Source organism: Sebastes fasciatus, chromosome 9 (assembly GCF_043250625.1).
Source record: "Sebastes fasciatus isolate fSebFas1 chromosome 9, fSebFas1.pri, whole genome shotgun sequence".
In the NCBI taxonomy this organism is placed as follows: domain Eukaryota; kingdom Metazoa; phylum Chordata; class Actinopteri; order Perciformes; family Sebastidae; genus Sebastes; species Sebastes fasciatus.
This window is the reverse complement of record NC_133803.1, coordinates 19,612,575-19,635,693: the sequence shown is the minus strand read 5'-3', so window position 1 is coordinate 19,635,693 and position 23,119 is coordinate 19,612,575. Positions and strand designations below refer to the sequence as shown.

General features: G+C 38.3%; 4 protein-coding genes across 5 annotated transcripts; all 4 read left to right on the top strand.

The window, feature by feature from the left end:
- The first annotated feature begins 2,410 nt into the window (after positions 1 to 2,410).
- Positions 2,411 to 5,076, top strand: LOC141774145 (glycine N-acyltransferase-like protein 3). Its single transcript, XM_074646530.1, has 5 exons — positions 2,411 to 2,613; positions 2,701 to 2,808; positions 2,898 to 3,018; positions 4,256 to 4,388; positions 4,482 to 5,076. Exons 1-5 carry the CDS (start codon positions 2,539 to 2,541, stop codon positions 4,879 to 4,881), a joined length of 837 nt encoding a protein of 278 aa, XP_074502631.1. The 5' UTR covers positions 2,411 to 2,538; the 3' UTR covers positions 4,882 to 5,076.
- A 586-nt stretch (positions 5,077 to 5,662) lies between these two features.
- Positions 5,663 to 13,145, top strand: LOC141774147 (glycine N-acyltransferase-like protein 3). 2 transcript variants are annotated; one of them, XM_074646533.1, is made up of 5 exons: positions 5,663 to 6,500; positions 11,452 to 11,559; positions 11,655 to 11,775; positions 12,344 to 12,476; positions 12,570 to 13,145. In XM_074646533.1, exons 1-5 carry the CDS (start codon positions 6,426 to 6,428, stop codon positions 12,967 to 12,969), a joined length of 837 nt encoding a protein of 278 aa, XP_074502634.1. In that variant the 5' UTR covers positions 5,663 to 6,425; the 3' UTR covers positions 12,970 to 13,145. The 2 variants fall into 2 exon arrangements, with proteins under 2 accessions (XP_074502634.1, XP_074502633.1); XM_074646532.1 differs by lacking the exon at positions 5,663 to 6,500 and adding an exon at positions 11,203 to 11,364.
- A 1,368-nt stretch (positions 13,146 to 14,513) lies between these two features.
- On the top strand, positions 14,514 to 18,400 carry LOC141773587 (glycine N-acyltransferase-like protein 3). Its single transcript, XM_074645431.1, has 5 exons — positions 14,514 to 14,588; positions 14,675 to 14,782; positions 14,872 to 14,992; positions 16,182 to 16,314; positions 18,001 to 18,400. The coding sequence occupies exons 1-5, from the start codon at positions 14,514 to 14,516 to the stop codon at positions 18,398 to 18,400; spliced, it is 837 nt and encodes a 278-aa protein (XP_074501532.1).
- Positions 18,401 to 21,077: 2,677 nt separating this feature from the next.
- Positions 21,078 to 21,926, top strand: LOC141773503 (glycine N-acyltransferase-like protein 3). Its single transcript, XM_074645365.1, has 2 exons — positions 21,078 to 21,254; positions 21,348 to 21,926. The coding sequence occupies exons 1-2, from the start codon at positions 21,145 to 21,147 to the stop codon at positions 21,745 to 21,747; spliced, it is 510 nt and encodes a 169-aa protein (XP_074501466.1). The 5' UTR covers positions 21,078 to 21,144; the 3' UTR covers positions 21,748 to 21,926.
- Positions 21,927 to 23,119: the final 1,193 nt, after the last annotated feature.

The window sequence follows — 23,119 nt, the reverse complement described above, 5'->3', positions numbered from 1 at the left end:
TAATACACTGGACGACAGTGGTGGGAAGTACATTTACTCAAGCACTGTGCTCAAGTACAGTCTTGAGGTACTAGTTATTTGAGTATTTGAGTATGTTGAGTATTTTATTTTCATAATTAATAGGGGATGTTTCTACTGCCACAGCATTAGGCCTACATAATCAATAATAAAGTTTTTTTTTAAAATGAAAATGTATTTTGGTCATTAAAGATAGGGTAGACGATGTTGGAAAGCTAGCATAATTTGAAAGTAGCATCGCCTCAGGAGCTCCGTCTAAACCCACCCCCTCCCCTCGGGACTCCTTCCAATGCAACGACCCCCGACACACATGCACAAGCACCGGACAATTGGGACTACTTCACAGACACAGAGCGGAGAGAGGACCTCAACTTAACAATGCTACCTCATGACAAGTTACCGCGGCAGTGCTATTTTTGGCTGAGTTTTCTCTTCCATTTTCCAGTAATCTTGCGGCGGCAACGCGCTTTGAGTTCAGGCTGGTGCACGCCAAGGGTAGAGTACGAGCAGGGAGGCAGGGAGGCATCTGATTGGTTCTTTCCAAGCGGACCGCGAGGCAGTAATTGGTAGACGCTTTTACAGGGTTACAGCAGCTACAGATGACGGCTCTTTTCCGGTCATTTTTCAGAGCTCATAAGTAATGGCTCGCTGTCGGGGTGTAAAGACTATTTCAACCAATATAACAAGTAGGGTATACTGGATAACATCATCAACCCTGCCTAATGCAGTTAATTACTGCGGTCAAGCCAGCCGTATTTCGTTTTTCCGTGGTCAAACCAGCCGCTCCAGTGTTTACAGTGCCCGAATGATCTGAACGTTTACGGTAATTGCCCCGGGGAGCTGTTGGAAGTGAGTCTCTTGCTCTCTTTATACATCCAGCAAAGTGACCGAGCAGACTTTGGAATACAGTTTCTCAATAAGATGTCACAGAAATACTTTAATTAGTCCCGGTAATGAACTGAATCAACATCGAATCAATAACATCTTCCGTATGTACAGTATTATATTTTCAGGAAACTTTAAAGCTATACCGCAAATCCCACGAATGAATACTTCTGGTCCAGATTTAGTAAAAGTACTTCATAGTGCTTGTGCTAGTAGTCTAAGACGTACTAAGTCGAAAAATATCAGACCCATAATCTACTAATGGAAGAATTTATTTTTATTCAAGGTCAAATTTAGACAAAAACGCTTATTCTTGGTCTCTGGAGGGGACTTTGACATTGGATTATTAAAAAAGTACACAGTAAAAGTACTTCAGAGTATTTGTGCTTGTAGTCTAAGAAGTTCCAAGTCCAAAAATTTCAGAATCATAAACTACTTATGGAAGAATTAATTTTTGTCCCACTTCAAATTTATACAAAAAGGCTTATTTTTGGTCTTTGCAAGGGACTTTGACATTAGATTACTCAAAAAGTACACAGTAAAAGTACTTCATATTAATTGTACAAGTAGTATAAGAAGTATTAAGTACAAAAATATTAGATTAATAAACTACTTATGGAAGAATTTGTTTTTATCCCACATCAAAGTGAGACAAAAATGCATATCACTGGTCTCTGCAAGGGACTTTGACATTGGATTACTCAAAAAGTACACAGTAAAAGTACTTCCCATTAATTGTGCAAGTAGTATAAGAAGTACTAAGTCCAACTATTAATTTCATAATCTACTTATGGAAGAATTTAATTTTGTCCCACTTCAAATTTAGACAAAAAGGCTTATTTTTGGTCTGTGGAAGGGACTTTGACATTGGATTACTGGAAAAAGTACACAGTAAAAGTACTTCATATTAATTGTGCAAGTAGAATAAGAAGTACTATGTTAAAATATATCAGACTCATAAACAATTTATGGAAGATATGTGTTTTATCCGACTTCAAAGTGAGACAAAAAGTCTTATTCTCGGTCTCTGGGAGGGACTTTGAAACTGGATTAATCAAGAAGTACACAGTAAAAGTACTTCATAGTGCTTGTGCTAGTAATCTAAGAAATAGTAAATCCAAAAATATCAGAATCATAAACTACTTATGGAAGAATTAACTTTTATCCCACTTCAAATTTATACAGAAAGGCTTATTGTTGGTCTTTGGAAGGGACTTTGACATTTGGTTACTCAAAAAGTAAAGAGTAAAAGTACTTCATATTAATTGTGCAAGTAGATAAGAATTACTATGTTAAAATATATCATCATAAACTACTTATGGAAGAAATGTGTTTTATCCGACTTCAAAGTGAGACAAAAAGTCTTAATTGAGTAAGTAGTTTAAGAAGTCAAAATATTAAACTACTGTTGCCTTTAATCACAAATAATGGATCTGAAACCATACATGCCACGCTTTTACTTTGAAATCCGGACAGGAAGCATCCCTTCATTGGATTTGCAGGTAGCTTTAAAGTGCGCTGGAAAATAAAATACTGTACACACGCAAGTTGTTATTGATTCGATGTTGATTCAATTCATTTCCGGGAATAATCAAAGTATTTCTGTGACATTTAAAGAAGCTTCACTCCTCAAACATGAAGGTCCTGAACTCAGAAGAACTACAGATCGCTGAAGGAGTTCTGCTTAAACACTTACCCAAGAGTTTTAAGGTAGACAAGCTGTAAGCTGTTTAAAATGGATTCCTCAATATGTCAGCTCATAGGCCTAAATATAGTCTAAACATTTCCTGTTTTTAGGTTTACGGTATCCTATATGGGATTAACAGGAAGAAACCAACCACACTGGAGGTCGTCGTTGATACATGGCCTGACTTTAAGGTCATCATTTGCAGACCTGACCCCAAGGTGAGATCACATCCCATAGTAGAATTAGACACGTTGTAACCTAAACATCATGCTTTTTGTCCACATGATTAATACATTTTACTTCACAGAACAAGCGCGCCGTGGACTTCATGAAAAAGGTGACTTGCTACAGCACGGATGAAGAGATTTTAAGGAAAATACTGACAGAGGAAAATGCAATTGACTGGAGCGTTTTTTTTCTTATTGCAGGTGAGTTTAAATCTCTGCAGACACTGCTGCATCTAACAGTGGTGTAGCCTAGTGTAAATAGGCTATAACAATACAGCTATATAATACAGCCACTTGAACGCCACCTCGACCAACTAACAGTAATATGATAGTTAAACATTAATGCATCATTGATAATAATCTTCATAACAGCCTAATATATAAAAGTTTGATACTCACAGAAATGGAATATAATATTGATAACTGTGTTTTTTTATTAGTGTATAATCACCTGAAACGAAGAATCGTTGTGTTTTAATTAGCTTAGAATGAGCCCTTCATATTAGGGCTGTGTATTGGCAAGAATCTGGCGTTATGATATGTATCACGATACAGGGGTTAGCCCTTGTGATACTGTAAGTAAGGCGATATATTGCGATTTTGTAAATCTTATTTTAGGAAAGAACACACCACCATATGTATAAAATCTTTTTTTATGCAATCAGGACAGTGGGATCTGCATTTGCATTTATCACAGTCCCTGTAACATCCAACATCATAGCACTACTTTCAGAGGACAAATACACTGAGAGGGCACATCTCTTTGAAAATAAAATAAAGTATTGATTAACCCATAAACTATTAATTAAAAATCAATACGGTGTTTTTGAGAATCGATACAGTATCACAAAACATAATATTGCAATATTAGATTTTTTCAATATTTTCTTACACCTATACTTCATATCTAAAGTCTGCTATGTTGCTCCGTCATGTTTCTGCAGTAGCCCAGAACGGACAAATCAAACACTGGCTCTAGAGAGAGCCTTTCACGTTTTTACATTACCTGAAGGCCACCGTAATTCTCCAACACGTTTATGAAACTGCGGTAACGTGAGCTGCAGAGTGCAAAACTGTCGCCGTCTGACTTCCGTTGCTCCTAAAGTAGTGTTATCATGGTAAGGATGGTCTCTGAGTGAGGCGAACGGCGTTATCATGGTTTTACACTCGACGGCTCACGTTACCACAGTCTTGGCAAGGGAGGAGTGAGCGGAGGGATACTCAGTTGGTTGCAATCTGCAAATCCTCCAAATGCCACCAAATCCTACACTGTTCCTTTAATATTTTCAATTAAGGACTTTAACATGTAATAGAGTATTTTTGCAGTGTGGGATTTGCTATTTTTACAGAGTAAAGGAGGTGAATACTTCCTCCACTACTGGTTTGCAAAGAAAAATAACAGAATGGTATTAACATGTAAATCATTTTTGTCCTACAGGATGTGACATTTCCCATGTCCCCATGCTCAAAGAAGTGTCTGCTGACAGAGAAGTCAACAACCGAGGCCACGTCCCGGTGCATCTCCTGTATTTGCCAGACAGCAGCCATCTACTCCCACCAGCAGTTGACAGGTATAGCCAGATCATTAAAATGTGCTTCATAAGGACATGTGTACATAACTTTTAATAGTATTGTTTCTCCACTCTGTGTTTGTCTCTACACAGTGAGCTTGAATCGAGGATTTCCACTCTTAACCTTTCCCACGTTGACTTGGTGAATAAAACCTGGAAGTTCGGAGGGAACAAGCAGGGTTACATGAACATTAAAAACCTCATCAGCAACTTCCCATCCTGCTGCATCACTGACGACCAGGGCCAGCCGGTGTCCTGGGTTCTGGTGTATGATTACTGTGCTATGGGCTTATTGTACACTCTGCCAGAACACAGAGGGAGAGGCTACGCCAAAGTCCTGGTCAGCACCTTGGCAAAGAGGCTCTTCGCTGAGGGCTACCCAGTGTTCTGCAACATAGAGGAGGAGAACGAGGTCTCCTACAGGCTATTTAAAAACCTGGGCTTCATTGAGGATCCCTCATACAGGGCGCAATGGTGTGAGTTCAACTTTTGATTTTCTAACCGCTGTGATTGAATGTACAGCTGACTTATTATCAGGTAAACATAAATTAAACCTGAACTGTTATAATGGTGGATTCATTCCTTGTTTTCTGTCGGCTCTGAACAATTATCAAATGATGTACATGAACACATACAGTATCACAGTACAGTACCAATGTAATAATCAGTAACAATGGCTCCCCAAAATAAAGTTATGTCATGCATACCTTGTTTTATTCATGTTTTAAATCTATTTTCTCCTTTTCACATTACTGTCAAATCTTCAGCAGGTTCCCAGTGTCCTTTTAGTCCAGGTTCAAGGATGGCAGTTTTTAATGTATTTTTTATCTGTTTCCATAACTATAAAAAGGCTAAAACAGTCTTTAGGGTCCAGCTTTGACTAGTTCAGGTATAGTACATTGTTTTTAGACATGGATTTATAGGCTATGATGATCTCCAGAAACAATTTGATATTGCCCTTTTAATATTATGACAAAACAAGTTTCACAAATCTGAAACTAGGTTTATGACGAGTATTTGCCTGTTTGACAAGTATTAGCCTCTAATACACTGGACGACAGTCGTGGAAGGTACATTTACTCAAGCAGTTAGCTTAAGTATAATCTTGAGGTACTAGTTATTTGAGTATTTCCATTTTATACTACGGATTTTATTTTCATAATTAATAGGGGATGTATCTAATGTCACAGCATTAGGCCTACATAATCAATAATAAAACTTTTTTGTAATTAAAATGTATTTTGGCCATTAAATAATTGCACAAACAATTTGGGATCTAAGAAATATAAGAGTTTTAATTTTCAGACAGAAAGTAGCCAACTATTTTTCTGTTTTGAGTTGACCCGCTCAGCTGCTATGAGACACTTTGTAACGTTGCCTGCGATTGGTGACCGCCTGTCAATGATTTATGAAGGCTGAGACTATTTTTATTGGAACAGAGCAGTTTAAACCAGCAGGCAGGATAAACTGCACCATTAAAGAAGCTTCACTCCTCAAACATGAAGGTCCTGAACTCAGAAGAACTACAGATTGCTGAAGGAGTTCTGCTTAAACACTTACCCAAGAGTTTTAAGGTAGACAAGCTGCAAGCTGTTTAAAATGCATTCCTCAATATGAATCATAATTATGAATCTGGTATATTTTAACATAGTACTTCTTATACTACTTGCACAATTATTATGAAGTACTTTTACTGTGTACTTTTCGAAAAAAAAGTCTTATTCTTGTTCTCTAGAGGGGACTTTGACATTGGATTACTGAAAAAGTACACAGTAAAAGTACTTCATATTAATTGTGCAAGTAGTATAAGAAGTACTAAGTCCAAATATTAAACTACTGTTGCCTTTAATCACACCCTTTACTTTGAAATCTGGACAGGAAGTACTCATTGGTTGGATTTGCAGGTAGCTTTAATGTGCGCTGGAAATAAAATACTGTACATAACGAAAGTTGTTATTGATTCGATGTCGATTCTGTTCATTACCAGGAATAATGAAAGTATTTCTGTGACATTTAAAGAAGCTTCACTCCTCAAACATGAAGGTCCTGAACTCAGAAGAACTACAGATTGCTGAAGGAGTTCTGCTTAAACACTTACCCAAGAGTTTTAAGGTAGACAAGCTGCAACTATTTAAAATGCATTCCTCAATATGTCAGCTCATAGGCCTAAATATAGTCTAAATGTTTCCTGTTTTTAGGTTTACGGTATCCTATATGGGATTAACAGGAAGAAACCAACCACAAAGGAGGTCATCGTTGATACATGGCCTGACTTTAAGGTCATCATTTGCAGACCTGACCCCAAGGTGAGATCACATAGGAGAATTGGACACGTTGTAACCTAAACATCATGCTTTTTGTCCACATGATTAATACATTTTACTTCACAGAACAAGCGCGCCGTGGAGTTCATGAAAAAGGTGGCTTACTACAGCATGGATGAAGAGATTTTAAGGAAAATACTGACAGAGGAGAATGCAATTGACTGGAGCACTTTTTTTCATATTGCAGGTGAGTTTAAATCTCTGCAGACACTGCTGCATCTAACAGTGGTGTAGCCTAGTGTAAATAGGCTATAACAATACAGCTATATAATACAGCCACTTGAACGCCACCTCGACCAACTAACAGTAATATGATAGTTAAACATGAATGCATCACTAATAATAATCTTAATAACAGCCTAATATATAAAAGTTTGATACTCACAGAAATGGAATATAATATTGATAACTGTGTTTTCATTAGTGTATAATCACCTGAAACGAAGAATCGTTGTGTTTTAGTTAGCTTAGAATGAGCCCTTCATATTAGGGCTGTGTATTGGCAAGAATCTGGCGTTATGATATGTATCACGATACAGGGGTTAGCCCTTGTGATACTGTAAGTAAGGCAATATATTGTGATTTTTTAAATCTTATTTTAGGAAAGAACACACCACCATATGTATAAAATCTTTGTTCATGCAATCAGGACAGTGAGATCTGCATTTGCATTTATCACAGTCCCTGTAACATCCAACATCATAGCACTACTTTTAGAGGACAAATACACTGAGAGGGCACATCTCTTTGAAAATAAAATAAAGTATTGATTAACCCATAAACTATTAATTAAAGATCAATATGGTGTTTTTGAGAATCGATACAGTATCACAAAACATAATATTGCAATATTAGATTTTTTCAATATTTTCTTACACCTATACTTCATATCTAAAGTCTGCCATGTTGATCCGTCATGTTTCTACAGTAGCCCAGAATGGACAAACCAAACACTGGCTCTAGAGAGACGCTTGTGAAACTGCAGTAACGTGAGCTGCAGAGTGCAAAACTGTCGCCGTCTGACTTCCGTTGCTCCTAAAGTAGTGTTATCATGGTAAGGATGGTCTCTGAGTGAGGCGAACGGCGTTATCATGGTTTTACACTCGACGGCTCACGTTACCACAGTCTTGGCAAGGGAGGAGTGAGCGGAGGGATACTCAGTTGGTTGCAATCTGCAAATCCTCCAAATGCCACCAAATCCTACACACTGTTCCTTTAATATTTTCAATTAAGGACTTTAACATGTAATAGAGTATTTTTGCAATGTGGGCTTTGCTATTTTTACAGAGTAAAGGAGGTGAATACTTCCTCCACTACTGGTTTGCAAAGAAAAATAACAGAATGGTATTAACATGTGAATCATTTTTGTCCTACAGGATGTGACATTTCCCATGTCCCCATGCTCAAAGAAGTGTCTGCTGACAGAGAAGTCAACAACCGATGCCATATCCCGGTGCATCTCCTGTATTTGCCAGACAGCAGCCATCTACTCCCACCAGCAGTTGACAGGTAGGGGAGAGTGGGGTAAGATGAGCCAATTTTTACTTATGCTGTCATCGAGGTTAGGAAAAATGAGACAGAAGTAAAATGAAAACATGAACCTTAAATTCAGGATCTCTCCTATCAAATGAAATGATCAGCATGCATCTATAACAAAGCTGTAAGCTATAAAAAAGTGCTCCTGTGGCTCAACTTGCCCCAGGTAAGGGGTAAGTTGATCCGAGTCAGTGGGTAAGTTGAGCCATCGTGGGGTAAACTGAACATCTGAGTTTTTAAGTTTAAACCTCAGCATAAGTGTGTTAACAAACAGTTTCACAGTTATGAACTTTTGAGAACAAACCACCAGTGAGTTTCAAGACCATTGAAAAATCAAAATATCATTCAATATTCGACTATATTCCAGTCGTCAAGGTTGCAGGGAAATATGAACTGTTGCTCCCTCCTTGCAGTTCCTCCAGCCTTTTGAGGTTGAGGTAGCTCCTTCAGCACATCACTCAGTGGAAAAGATGCCTCATCCTTTTCCTTGAATGCAAAGGTGGGCTTCTCACGTCAAGTGTTCCCCCGGATTCTTCTGAGAAATCTTGCACTCACTTCGTTGCCCTCCAGGCTCTCAACCAAGCCAATGTAATGGTAGCTCCTGCCTTTGGATACAAAGTTTACTATGACAAAGTCACCAACTAACAGATCTGTGATGTCTGATTCACTTCTCTAATCATTAGAACACTCATGCTCAGAAGTGTCATCAAATGGGATGGGAACATCACTCTCCTCAGAACTGCTGTACGCTGTGATTTTCGTCTTGGTCTTTGGTTTGACCTAGGCCTACCTGCTAAACCCTTCTCTTTCCAGTTGTTGGGGACAGGAAGGTTGTTTCTTTCTGCCAATTCCAATGCCAGTTCACAGCATTTCTTTGGAGTAAGGCCATGGAACTGTTCAGCCAGCTTCTGTGAAGACCCTCTTTGCCTCTGCTGTTCCACTATAACCAACTGTTTTAACTTCCTTTATCTCCCTCTTCTATAAAGGTTAACATATAAAAAATCAAACCAAGTTGTGTAACACTCAACGGTAATACCATTTTATACATCAGATAATTAATTTGGTTAATTTATGGTGGGGTAAATTGAGCCAGTGGCTCGGAATAACAGTAGAATATTAGTGAGCCAGTGGCTCAACTTGCCCCATAGCTACCATTTTGGAAAAAATGGCCTAGCTTAGCAATTCAGGCTAATCTTTAACGAAGGGATTAACATGGTGTTATATCTTAGTAAATCACCAACGTGTATAATATATTTTTTTAGACCTGGATAAATTTGCTTTGACCTAACATCCATTATTCCTGACATGCAGAAAATTTACTTTGACTGGGAAAAAACTGTTTTTGGTGTAAAAAAGTACTTACTACTTCTCCCATGTGCTTAACTCCATCACAGCAAGATATAAATGATGGGTACTTCCTAAAATAATGGTCACATGACAAAACATAATCACAGTTGCCAAGATAGAGGGGGTGGGTCACCACTGGCTCATCTTACCCCACTCTCCCCTATAGCCAGATCATTAAAATGTGCTTCATAAGGACATGTGTACATAACTTTGCTTAAAAGTGAAACGTTTAATAGTATTGTTTCTCCACTCAAATGAAAGGTCATCATAATGTGTTTCTCTACACAGTGAGCTTGAATCGAGGATTTCTACTCTTAACCTTTCCCACGTTGACTTGGTGAATAAAACCTGGAAGTTCGGAGGGAACAAGCAGGGTTACATGAACATTAAAAACTTCATCAGCAACTTCCCATCCTGCTGCATCACTGACGACCAGGGTCAGCCGGTGTCCTGGGTTCTGGTGTGTGATTACTGTGGTATGGGCTTTTTGCACACTCTGCCAGAGCACAGAGGGAGAGGCTACGCCAAAGTCCTGGCCAGCACCTTGGCAAAGAGGCTCTTCGCTGAGGGCTACCCAGTGTACTGCAACATAGAGGAGGAGAACGAGGTCTCCTACAGGCTATTTAAAAACCTGGGCTTCATTGAGGATCCCTCATACAGGGCGCAATGGTGGGAATTCAACTTTTGATTTTCTAACCACTGTGATTGAATGTATAGCTGACTTATTATCAGGTAAACATAAATTAAACCTGAACTGTTATAATGGTGGATTCATTCCTTGTTTTCTGTCGGCTCTGAACAATTATCAAATTATGTACATGAACACATACAGTATCACAGTACAGTACCAATGTAATAATCAGTAACAATGGCTCCCCAAAATAAAGATATGTCATGCATACCTTGTTTTACTCATGTTTTAAATCTATTTTCTCCTTTTCACATTACTGTCAAATCTTCAGCAGGTTCCCAGTGTCCTTTTAGTCCAGGTTCAAGGACTGCAGTTTTTAATGTATTTTTTATCTGTTTCCATAACTATAAAAAGGCTAAAACAGTCTTTAGGGTCCAGCTTTGACTAGTTTAGGTATAGTACATTGTTTTTAGACATGGATTTATAGGCTATGATGGTCTCGAGAAACAATTTGATATTGCCCTTTTAATATTATGACAAAAAAAGTTTCACAAATCTGAAACTAGGTTTATGACGAGTATTTACCTGTTTGACAAGTATTAGCCTCTAATACACTGGACGACTGTCGTGGAAAGTACATTTACTCAAGCAGTTAGCTTAAGTACAGTCTTGAGGTACTAGTTATTTGAGTATTTCCATTTTATGCTACAGATTTTATTTTGATAATTAATAGGGGATGTATCTACTGTCACAGCATTAGGCCTACATAATCAATAATACAACTTTTTTGTAATTAAAATGTATTTTGGCCATTAAATAATTGCACAAACAATTTGGGATCTAAGAAATATAAGAGTTTTAATTTTCAGACAGAAAAGAGCCAGGTATTTGTCTGTTTTGAGTTGACCCGCCCAGCTGCTATGACACACTTTGTAACCAGGCCTGCGATTGGTGACCGCCTGTCAATGATTTATGAAGGCTGAGACTATTTTTATTGGAACAGAGCAGTTTAAACCAGCAGGCAGGATAAACTGCACCATTAAAGAAGCTTCACTCCTCAAACATGAAGGTCCTGAACTCAGAAGAACTACAGATCGCTGAAGGAGTTCTGCTTAAACACTTACCCAAGAGTTTTAAGGTAGTCAAGCTGAAAGCTATTTAAAATACATTCCTCCATATGTCAGCTCATAGGCCTAAATATAGTCTAAACATTTTCTGTTTTTAGGTTTACGGTTTCCTATATGGGATTAACAGGAAGAAACCAACCACACTGGAGGTCGTCGTTGATACCTGGCCTGACTTTAAGGTCATCATTTGCCGACCTGACCCCAAGGTGAGTTCATATCCCATAGGAGAATTGGACACGTTGTAACCTATACATCGTCCTTTTTGTCCACATGATTGCTACATTTAGTCTTTACTTCACAGAACAAGCGCGCCCTGGAGTTCATGAAAAAGGTGGCTTACTACAGCACGGATGAAGAGATTTTAAAGAAAATACTGACAGAGGAGAATGCAATTGACTGGAGCACTTATTTTGTTATTGCAGGTGAGTTTAAATCTCTGCAGACACTGCTGCATCTAACAGTGGTGTAGCCTAGTGTAAATAGGCTATAACAATACAGCTATATGATACAGCCACTTGAACTCCACCTCGACCAACTTACAGTAATATAATAGTTAAACATTAATGCATCACTAATAATAATCTTCACAACAGCCTAATATATAAAAGTTTGATACTCACAGGACTATTTTTCTGCATGAGTACTTTTACTTTTGATACTTAGATGCTAAATATTGCCTCTGATAGAGGCGAACGCCGTTACCATGGTTTTGCACTCTGTGACTCACGTTATTGAAGTCTTAGAAAGGGAGGAGTGAGCGGAGGGGTACTCAGTTGGTTGCATCTGCAACCACACCACTAGATGCCGCCAAATCCTACACACTGTTCTTTTAATATTTTCAATTCAGGACTTTAACATGTAATAGAGTATTTTTGCAGTGTGGGCTTTGCTATTTTAACCGAGTAAAGGAGGTGAATACTTCCTCCACTACTGGTTTGCAAAGAAAAATAACAGAATGGTATTAACATGTGAATCATTTTTGTCCTACAGGATGTGACATTTCCCATGTCCCCATGCTCAAAGAAGTGTCTGCTGACAGAGAAGTCAGTAACCGATGCTATGTCACGGTGCATCTCCTGTATTTGCCAGACAGCAGCCATCTACTCCCAGCAGCAGTTGACAGGTATAGCCAGATCATTAAAATGTGCTTCATAAGGACATGTGTACATAACTTTTAATAGTATTGTTTCTCCACTCTGTGTTTGTCTCTACACAGTGAGCTTGAATCGAGGATTTCCACTCTTAACCTTTCCCACGTTGACTTGGTGAATAAAACCTGGAAGTTCGGAGGGAACAAGCAGGGTTACATGAACATTAAAAACCTCATCAGCAACTTCCCATCCTGCTGCATCACTGACGACCAGGGCCAGCCGGTGTCCTGGGTTCTGGTGTATGATTACTGTGCTATGGGCTTATTGTACACTCTGCCAGAACACAGAGGGAGAGGCTACGCCAAAGTCCTGGTCAGCACCTTGGCAAAGAGGCTCTTCGCTGAGGGCTACCCAGTGTTCTGCAACATAGAGGAGGAGAACGAGGTCTCCTACAGGCTATTTAAAAACCTGGGCTTCATTGAGGATCCCTCATACAGGGCGCAATGGTGGGAATTCAACTTTTGATTTTCTAACCGCTGTGATTGAATGTACAGCTGACTTATTATCAGGTAAACATAAATTAAACCTGAACTGTTATAATGGTGGATTCATTCCTTGTTTTCTGTCGGCTCTGAACAATTATCAAATGATGTACATGAACACATACAGTATCACAGTACAGTACCAATGTAATAATCAGTAACAATGGCTCCCCAAAATAAAGTTATGTCATGCATACCTTGTTTTACTCATGTTTTAAATCTATTTTCTCCTTTTCACATTACTGTCAAATCTTCAGCAGGTTCCCAGTGTCCTTTTAGTCCAGGTTCAAGGATGGCAGTTTTTAATATATTTTTTATCTGTTTCCATAACTATAAAAAGGCTAAAACAGTCTTTAGGGTCCAGCTTTGACTAGTTCAGGTATAGTACATTGTTTTTAGACATGGATTTATAGGCTATGATGATCTCCAGAAACAATTTGATATTGCCCTTTTAATATTATGACAAAACAAGTTTCACAAATCTGAAACTAGGTTTATGACGAGTATTTGCCTGTTTGACAAGTATTAGCCTCTAATACACTGGACGACAGTCGTGGAAGGTACATTTACTCAAGCAGTTAGCTTAAGTATAATCTTGAGGTACTAGTTATTTGAGTATTTCCATTTTATACTACGGATTTTATTTTCATAATTAATAGGGGATGTATCTAATGTCACAGCATTAGGCCTACATAATCAATAATAAAACTTTTTTGTAATTAAAATGTATTTTGGCCATTAAATAATTGCACAAACAATTTGGGATCTAAGAAATATAAGAGTTTTAATTTTCAGACAGAAAGTAGCAAACTATTTTTCTGTTTTGAGTTGACCCGCTCAGCTGCTATGAGACACTTTGTAACGTTGCCTGCGATTGGTGACCGCCTGTCAATGATTTATGAAGGCTGAGACTATTTTTATTGGAACAGAGCAGTTTAAACCAGCAGGCAGGATAAACTGCACCATTAAAGAAGCTTCACTCCTCAAACATGAAGGTCCTGAACTCAGAAGAACTACAGATTGCTGAAGGAGTTCTGCTTCAACACTTACCCAAGAGTTTTAAGGTAGACAAGCTGCAAGCTGTTTAAAATGCATTCCTCAATATGAATCATAATTATGAATCTGGTATATTTTAACATAGTACTTCTTATACTACTTGCACAATTATTATGAAGTACTTTTACTGTGTACTTTTCGAAAAAAAAGTCTTATTCTTGTTCTCTAGAGGGGACTTTGACATTGGATTACTGAAAAAGTACAGAGTAAAAGTACTTCATATTAATTGTGCAAGTAGTATAAGAAGTACTAAGTCCAAATATTAAACTACTGTTGCCTTTAATCACACCCTTTACTTTGAAATCTGGACAGGAAGTACTCATTGGTTGGATTTGCAGGTAGCTTTAATGTGCGCTGGAAATAAAATACTGTACATAACGAAAGTTGTTATTGATTCGATGTCGATTCTGTTCATTACCAGGAATAATGAAAGTATTTCTGTGACATTTAAAGAAGCTTCACTCCTCAAACATGAAGGTCCTGAACTCAGAAGAACTACAGATTGCTGAAGGAGTTCTGCTTAAACACTTACCCAAGAGTTTTAAGGTAGACAAGCTGCAACTATTTAAAATGCATTCCTCAATATGTCAGCTCATAGGCCTAAATATAGTCTAAACTTTTCCTGTTTTTAGGTTTACGGTATCCTATATGGGATTAACAGGAAGAAACCAACCACAAAGGAGGTCATCGTTGATACATGGCCTGACTTTAAGGTCATCATTTGCAGACCTGACCCCAAGGTGAGATCACATCCCATAGTAGAATTAGACACGTTGTAACCTAAACATCATGCTTTTTGTCCACATGATTAATACATTTTACTTCACAGAACAAGCGCGCCGTGGAGTTCATGAAAAAGGTGGCTTACTACAGCATGGATGAAGAGATTTTAAGGAAAATACTGACAGAGGAGAATGCAATTGACTGGAGCACTTTTTTTCATATTGCAGGTGAGTTTAAATCTCTGCAGACACTGCTGCATCTAACAGTGGTGTAGCCTAGTGTAAATAGGCTATAACAATACAGCTATATAATACAGCCACTTGAACGCCACCTCGACCAACTAACAGTAATATGATAGTTAAACATGAATGCATCACTAATAATAATCTTAATAACAGCCTAATATATAAAAGTTTGATACTCACAGAAATGGAATATAATATTGATAACTGTGTTTTCATTAGTGTATAATCACCTGAAACGAAGAATCGTTGTGTTTTAGTTAGCTTAGAATGAGCCCTTCATATTAGGGCTGTGTATTGGCAAGAATCTGGCGTTATGATATGTATCACGATACAGGGGTTAGCCCTTGTGATACTGTAAGTAAGGCAATATATTGTGATTTTTTAAATCTTATTTTAGGAAAGAACACACCACCATATGTATAAAATCTTTGTTCATGCAATCAGGACAGTGAGATCTGCATTTGCATTTATCACAGTCCCTGTAACATCCAACATCATAGCACTACTTTTAGAGGACAAATACACTGAGAGGGCACATCTCTTTGAAAATAAAATAAAGTATTGATTAACCCATAAACTATTAATTAAAGATCAATATGGTGTTTTTGAGAATCGATACAGTATCACAAAACATAATATTGCAATATTAGATTTTTTCAATATTTTCTTACACCTATACTTCATATCTAAAGTCTGCTATGTTGCTCCGTCATGTTTCTGCAGTAGCCCAGAACGGACAAACCAAACACTGGCTCTAGAGAGACGCTTGTGAAACTGCAGTAACGTGAGCTGCAGAGTGCAAAACTGTCGCCGTCTGACTTCCGTTGCTCCTAAAGTAGTGTTATCATGGTAAGGATGGTCTCTGAGTGAGGCGAACGGCGTTATCATGGTTTTACACTCGATGGCTCACGTTACCGCAGTCTTGGCAAGGGAGGAGTGAGCGGAGGGATACTCAGTTGGTTGCAATCTGCAAATCCTCCAAATGCCACCAAATCCTACACACTGTTCCTTTAATATTTTCAATTAAGGACTTTAACATGTAATAGAGTATTTTTGCAGTGTGGGCTTTGCTATTTTTACAGAGTAAAGGAGGTGAATACTTCCTCCACTACTGGTTTGCAAAGAAAAATAACAGAATGGTATTAACATGTGAATCATTTTTGTCCTACAGGATGTGACATTTCCCATGTCCCCATGCTCAAAGAAGTGTCTGCTGACAGAGAAGTCAACAACCGATGCCATATCCCGGTGCATCTCCTGTATTTGCCAGACAGCAGCCATCTACTCCCACCAGCAGTTGACAGGTAGGGGAGAGTGGGGTAAGATGAGCCAATTTTTACTTATGCTGTCCTCGAGGTTAGGAAAAATGAGACAGAAGTAAAATGAAAACATGAACCTTAAATTCAGGATCTCTCCTATCAAATGAAATGATCAGCATGCATCTATAACAAAGCTGTAAGCTATAAAAAAGTGCTCCTGTGGCTCAACTTGCCCCAGGTAAGGGGTAAGTTGATCCGAGTCAGTGGGTAAGTTGAGCCATCGTGGGGTAAACTGAACATCTGAGTTTTTAAGTTTAAACCTCAGCATAAGTGTGTTAACAAACAGTTTCACAGTTATGAACTTTTGAGAACAAACCACCAGTGAGTTTCAAGACCATTGAAAAATCAAAATATCATTCAATATTCGACTATATTCCAGTCGTCAAGGTTGCAGGGAAATATGAACTGTTGCTCCCTCCTTGCAGTTCCTCCAGCCTTTTGAGGTTGAGGTAGCTCCTTCAGCACATCACTCAGTGGAAAAGATGCCTCATCCTTTTCCTTGAATGCAAAGGTGGGCTTCTCACGTCAAGTGTTCCCCCGGATTCTTCTGAGAAATCTTGCACTCACTTCGTTGCCCTCCAGGCTCTCAACCAAGCCAATGTAATGGTAGCTCCTGCCTTTGGATACAAAGTTTACTATGACAAAGTCACCAACTAACAGATCTGTGATGTCTGATTCACTTCTCTAATCATTAGAACACTCATGCTCAGAAGTGTCATCAAATGGGATGGGAACATCACTCTCCTCAGAACTGCTGTACGCTGTGATTTTCGTCTTGGTCTTTGGTTTGACCTAGGCCTACCTGCTAAACCCTTCTCTTTCCAGTTGTTGGGGACAGGAAGGTTGTTTCTTTCTGCCAATTCCAATGCCAGTTCACAGCATTTCTTTGGAGTAAGGCCATGGAACTGTTCAGCCAGCTTCTGTGAAGACCCTCTTTGCCTCTGCTGTTCCACTATAACCAACTGTTTTAACTTCCTTTATCTCCCTCTTCTATAAAGGTTAACATATAAAAAATCAAACCAAGTTGTGTAACACTCAACGGTAATACCATTTTATACATCAGATAATTAATTTGGTTAATTTATGGTGGGGTAAATTGAGCCAGTGGCTCGGAATAACAGTAGAATATTAGTGAGCCAGTGGCTCAACTTACCCCATAGCCTTTGGCTCACTTTGCCCCATAGCTACCATTTTGGAAAAAATGGCCTAGCTTAGCAATTCAGGCTAATCTTTAACGAAGGGATTAACATGGTGTTATATCTTAGTAAATCACCAACGTGTATAATATATTTTTTTAGACCTGGATAAATTTGCTTTGACCTAACATCCATTATTCCTGACATGCAGAAAATTTACTTTGACTGGGAAAAAACTGTTTTTGGTGTAAAAAAGTACTTACTACTTCTCCCATGTGCTTAACTCCATCACAGCAAGATATAAATGATGGGTACTTCCTAAAATAATGGTCACATGACAAAACATAATCACAGTTGCCAAGATAGAGGGGGTGGGTCACCACTGGCTCATCTTACCCCACTCTCCCCTATAGCCAGATCATTAAAATGTGCTTCATAAGGACATGTGTACATAACTTTGCTTAAAAGTGAAACGTTTAATAGTATTGTTTCTCCACTCAAATGAAAGGTCATCATAATGTGTTTCTCTACACAGTGAGCTTGAATCGAGGATTTCTACTCTTAACCTTTCCCACGTTGACTTGGTGAATAAAACCTGGAAGTTCGGAGGGAACAAGCAAAGTTACATGAACATTAAAAACTTCATCAGCAACTTCCCATCCTGCTGCATCACTGACGACCAGGGTCAGCCGGTGTCCTGGGTTCTGATGTATGATTCCTTTGCTATGGGCTTATTGTACACTCTGCCAGAGCACAGAGGGAGAGGCTACGCCAAAGTCCTGGCCAGCACCTTGGCAAAGAGGCTCTTCGCTGAGGGCTACCCAGTGTTCTGCAACATAGAGGAGGAGAACGAGGTCTCCTACAGGCTATTTAAAAACCTGGGCTTCATTGAGGATCCCTCATACAGGGCGCAATGGTGGGAATTCAACTTTTGATTTTCTAACCACTGTGATTGAATGTATAGCTGACTTATTATCAGGTAAACATAAATTAAACCTGAACTGTTATAATGGTGGATTCATTCCTTGTTTTCTGTCGGCTCTGAACAATTATCAAATTATGTACATGAACACATACAGTATCACAGTACAGTACCAATGTAATAATCAGTAACAATGGCTCCCCAAAATAAAGATATGTCATGCATACCTTGTTTTACTCATGTTTTAAATCTATTTTCTCCTTTTCACATTACTGTCAAATCTTCAGCAGGTTCCCAGTGTCCTTTTAGTCCAGGTTCAAGGACTGCAGTTTTTAATGTATTTTTTATCTGTTTCCATAACTATAAAAAGGCTAAAACAGTCTTTAGGGTCCAGCTTTGACTAGTTTAGGTATAGTACATTGTTTTTAGACATGGATTTATAGGCTATGATGGTCTCGAGAAACAATTTGATATTGCCCTTTTAATATTATGACAAAAAAAGTTTCACAAATCTGAAACTAGGTTTATGACGAGTATTTACCTGTTTGACAAGTATTAGCCTCTAATACACTGGACGACTGTCGTGGAAAGTACATTTACTCAAGCAGTTAGCTTAAGTACAGTCTTGAGGTACTAGTTATTTGAGTATTTCCATTTTATACTACGGATTTTATTTTTATAATTAATAGGGGATGTATCTACTGTCACAGCATTAGGCCTACATAATCAATAATACAACTTTTTTGTAATTAAAATGTATTTTGGCCATTAAATAATTGCACAAACAATTTGGGATCTAAGAAATATAAGAGCTTTAATTTTCAGACAGAAAGTAGCAAACTATTTTTCTGTTTTGAGTTGACCCGCTCAGCTGCTATGAGACACTTTGTAACATTGCCTGCGATTGGTGACCGCCTGTCAATGATTTATGAAGGCTGAGACTATTTTTATTGGAACAGAGCAGTTTAAACCAGCAGGCAGGATAAACTGCACCATTAAAGAAGCTTCACTCCTCAAACATGAAGGTCCTGAACTCAGAAGAACTACAGATTGCTGAAGGAGTTCTGCTTAAACACTTACCCAAGAGTTTTAAGGTAGACAAGCTGAAAGCTATTTAAAATACATTCCTCAATATGTCAGCTCATAGGCCTAAATATAGTCTAAACATTTTCTGTTTTTAGGTTTACGGTATCCTATATGGGATTAACAGGAAGAAACCAACCACATTGGAGGTCGTCGTTGATACATGGCCTGACTTTAAGGTCATCATTTGCAGACCTGACCCCCAGGTGAGTTCACATCCCATAGTAGAATTAGACACGTTGTAACCTAAACATCATGCTTTTTGTCCACATGATTGCTACATTTTACTTCACAGAACAAGCGCGCCGTGGAGTTCATGAAAAAGGTGGCTTACTACAGCATGGATGAAGAGATTTTAAGGAAAATACTGACAGAGGAGAATGCAATTGACTGGAGCACTTTTTTTCATATTGCAGGTGAGTTTAAATCTCTGCAGACACTGCTGCATCTAACAGTGGTGTAGCCTAGTGTAAATAGGCTATAACAATACAGCTATATAATACAGCCACTTGAACGCCACCTCGACCAACTAACAGTAATATGATAGTTAAACATGAATGCATCACTAATAATAATCTTAATAACAGCCTAATATATAAAAGTTTGATACTCACAGAAATGGAATATAATATTGATAACTGTGTTTTCATTAGTGTATAATCACCTGAAACGAAGAATCGTTGTGTTTTAATTAGCTTAGAATGAGCCCTTCATATTAGGGCTGTGTATTGGCAAGAATCTGGTGTTATGATATGTATCACGATACAGGGGTTAGCCCTTGTGATACTGTAAGTAAGGCGATATATTGCGATTTTGTAAATCTTATTTTAGGAAAGAACACACCACCATATGTATAAAATCTTTTTTTATGCAATCAGGACAGTGGGATCTGCATTTGCATTTATCACAGTCCCTGTAACATCCAACATCATAGCACTACTTTCAGAGGACAAATACACTGAGAGGGCACATCTCTTTGAAAATAAAATAAAGTATTGATTAACCCATAAACTATTAATTAAAAATCAATACGGTGTTTTTGAGAATCGATACAGTATCACAAAACATAATATTGCAATATTAGATTTTTTCAATATTTTCTTACACCTATACTTCATATCTAAAGTCTGCTATGTTGCTCCGTCATGTTTCTGCAGTAGCCCAGAACGGACAAATCAAACACTGGCTCTAGAGAGAGCCTTTCACGTTTTTACATTACCTGAAGGCCACCGTAATTCTCCAACACGTTTATGAAACTGCGGTAACGTGAGCTGCAGAGTGCAAAACTGTCGCCGTCTGACTTCCGTTGCTCCTAAAGTAGTGTTATCATGGTAAGGATGGTCTCTGAGTGAGGCGAACGGCGTTATCATGGTTTTACACTCGACGGCTCACGTTACCACAGTCTTGGCAAGGGAGGAGTGAGCGGAGGGATACTCAGTTGGTTGCAATCTGCAAATCCTCCAAATGCCACCAAATCCTACACTGTTCCTTTAATATTTTCAATTAAGGACTTTAACATGTAATAGAGTATTTTTGCAGTGTGGGCTTTGCTATTTTTACAGAGTAAAGGAGGTGAATACTTCCTCCACTACTGGTTTGCAAAGAAAAATAACAGAATGGTATTAACATGTAAATCATTTTTGTCCTACAGGATGTGACATTTCCCATGTCCCCATGCTCAAAGAAGTGTCTGCTGACAGAGAAGTCAACAACCGAGGCCACGTCCCGGTGCATCTCCTGTATTTGCCAGACAGCAGCCATCTACTCCCACCAGCAGTTGACAGGTATAGCCAGATCATTAAAATGTGCTTCATAAGGACATGTGTACATAACTTTTAATAGTATTGTTTCTCCACTCTGTGTTTGTCTCTACACAGTGAGCTTGAATCGAGGATTTCCACTCTTAACCTTTCCCACGTTGACTTGGTGAATAAAACCTGGAAGTTCGGAGGGAACAAGCAGGGTTACATGAACATTAAAAACCTCATCAGCAACTTCCCATCCTGCTGCATCACTGACGACCAGGGCCAGCCGGTGTCCTGGGTTCTGGTGTATGATTACTGTGCTATGGGCTTATTGTACACTCTGCCAGAACACAGAGGGAGAGGCTACGCCAAAGTCCTGGTCAGCACCTTGGCAAAGAGGCTCTTCGCTGAGGGCTACCCAGTGTTCTGCAACATAGAGGAGGAGAACGAGGTCTCCTACAGGCTATTTAAAAACCTGGGCTTCATTGAGGATCCCTCATACAGGGCGCAATGGTGTGAGTTCAACTTTTGATTTTCTAACCGCTGTGATTGAATGTACAGCTGACTTATTATCAGGTAAACATAAATTAAACCTGAACTGTTATAATGGTGGATTCATTCCTTGTTTTCTGTCGGCTCTGAACAATTATCAAATGATGTACATGAACACATACAGTATCACAGTACAGTACCAATGTAATAATCAGTAACAATGGCTCCCCAAAATAAAGTTATGTCATGCATACCTTGTTTTACTCATGTTTTAAATCTATTTTCTCCTTTTCACATTACTGTCAAATCTTCAGCAGGTTCCCAGTGTCCTTTTAGTCCAGGTTCAAGGATGGCAGTTTTTAATATATTTTTTATCTGTTTCCATAACTATAAAAAGGCTAAAACAGTCTTTAGGGTCCAGTTTTGACTAGTTCAGGTATAGTACATTGTTTTTAGACATGGATTTATAGGCTATGATGATCTCCAGAAACAATTTGATATTGCCCTTTTAATATTATGACAAAACAAGTTTCACAAATCTGAAACTAGGTTTATGACGAGTATTTGCCTGTTTGACAAGTATTAGCCTCTAATACACTGGACGACAGTCGTGGAAGGTACATTTACTCAAGCAGTTAGCTTAAGTATAATCTTGAGGTACTAGTTATTTGAGTATTTCCATTTTATACTACGGATTTTATTTTTATAATTAATAGGGGATGTATCTATTGTCACAGCATTAGGCCTACATAATCAATAATAAAACTTTTTTGTAATTAAAATGTATTTTGGCCATTAAATAATTGCACAAACAATTTGGGATCTAAGAAATATAAGAGTTTTAATTTTCAGACAGAAAGTAGCCAACTATTTTTCTGTTTTGAGTTGACCCGCTCAGCTGCTATGAGACACTTTGTAACATTGCCTGCGATTGGTGACCGCCTGTCAATGATTTATGAAGGCTGAGACTATTTTTATTGGAACAGAGCAGTTTAAACCAGCAGGCAGGATAAACTGCACCATTAAAGAAGCTTCACTCCTCAAACATGAAGGTCCTGAACTCAGAAGAACTACAGATTGCTGAAGGAGTTCTGCTTAAACACTTACCCAAGAGTTTTAAGGTAGACAAGCTGCAAGCTGTTTAAAATGCATTCCTCAATATGAATCATAATTATGAATCTGGTATATTTTAACATAGTACTTCTTATACTACTTGCACAATTATTATGAAGTACTTTTACTGTGTACTTTTCGAAAAAAAAGTCTTATTCTTGTTCTCTAGAGGGGACTTTGACATTGGATTACTGAAAAAGTACAGAGTAAAAGTACTTCATATTAATTGTGCAAGTAGTATAAGAAGTACTAAGTCCAAATATTAAACTACTGTTGCGTTTAATCACACCCTTTACTTT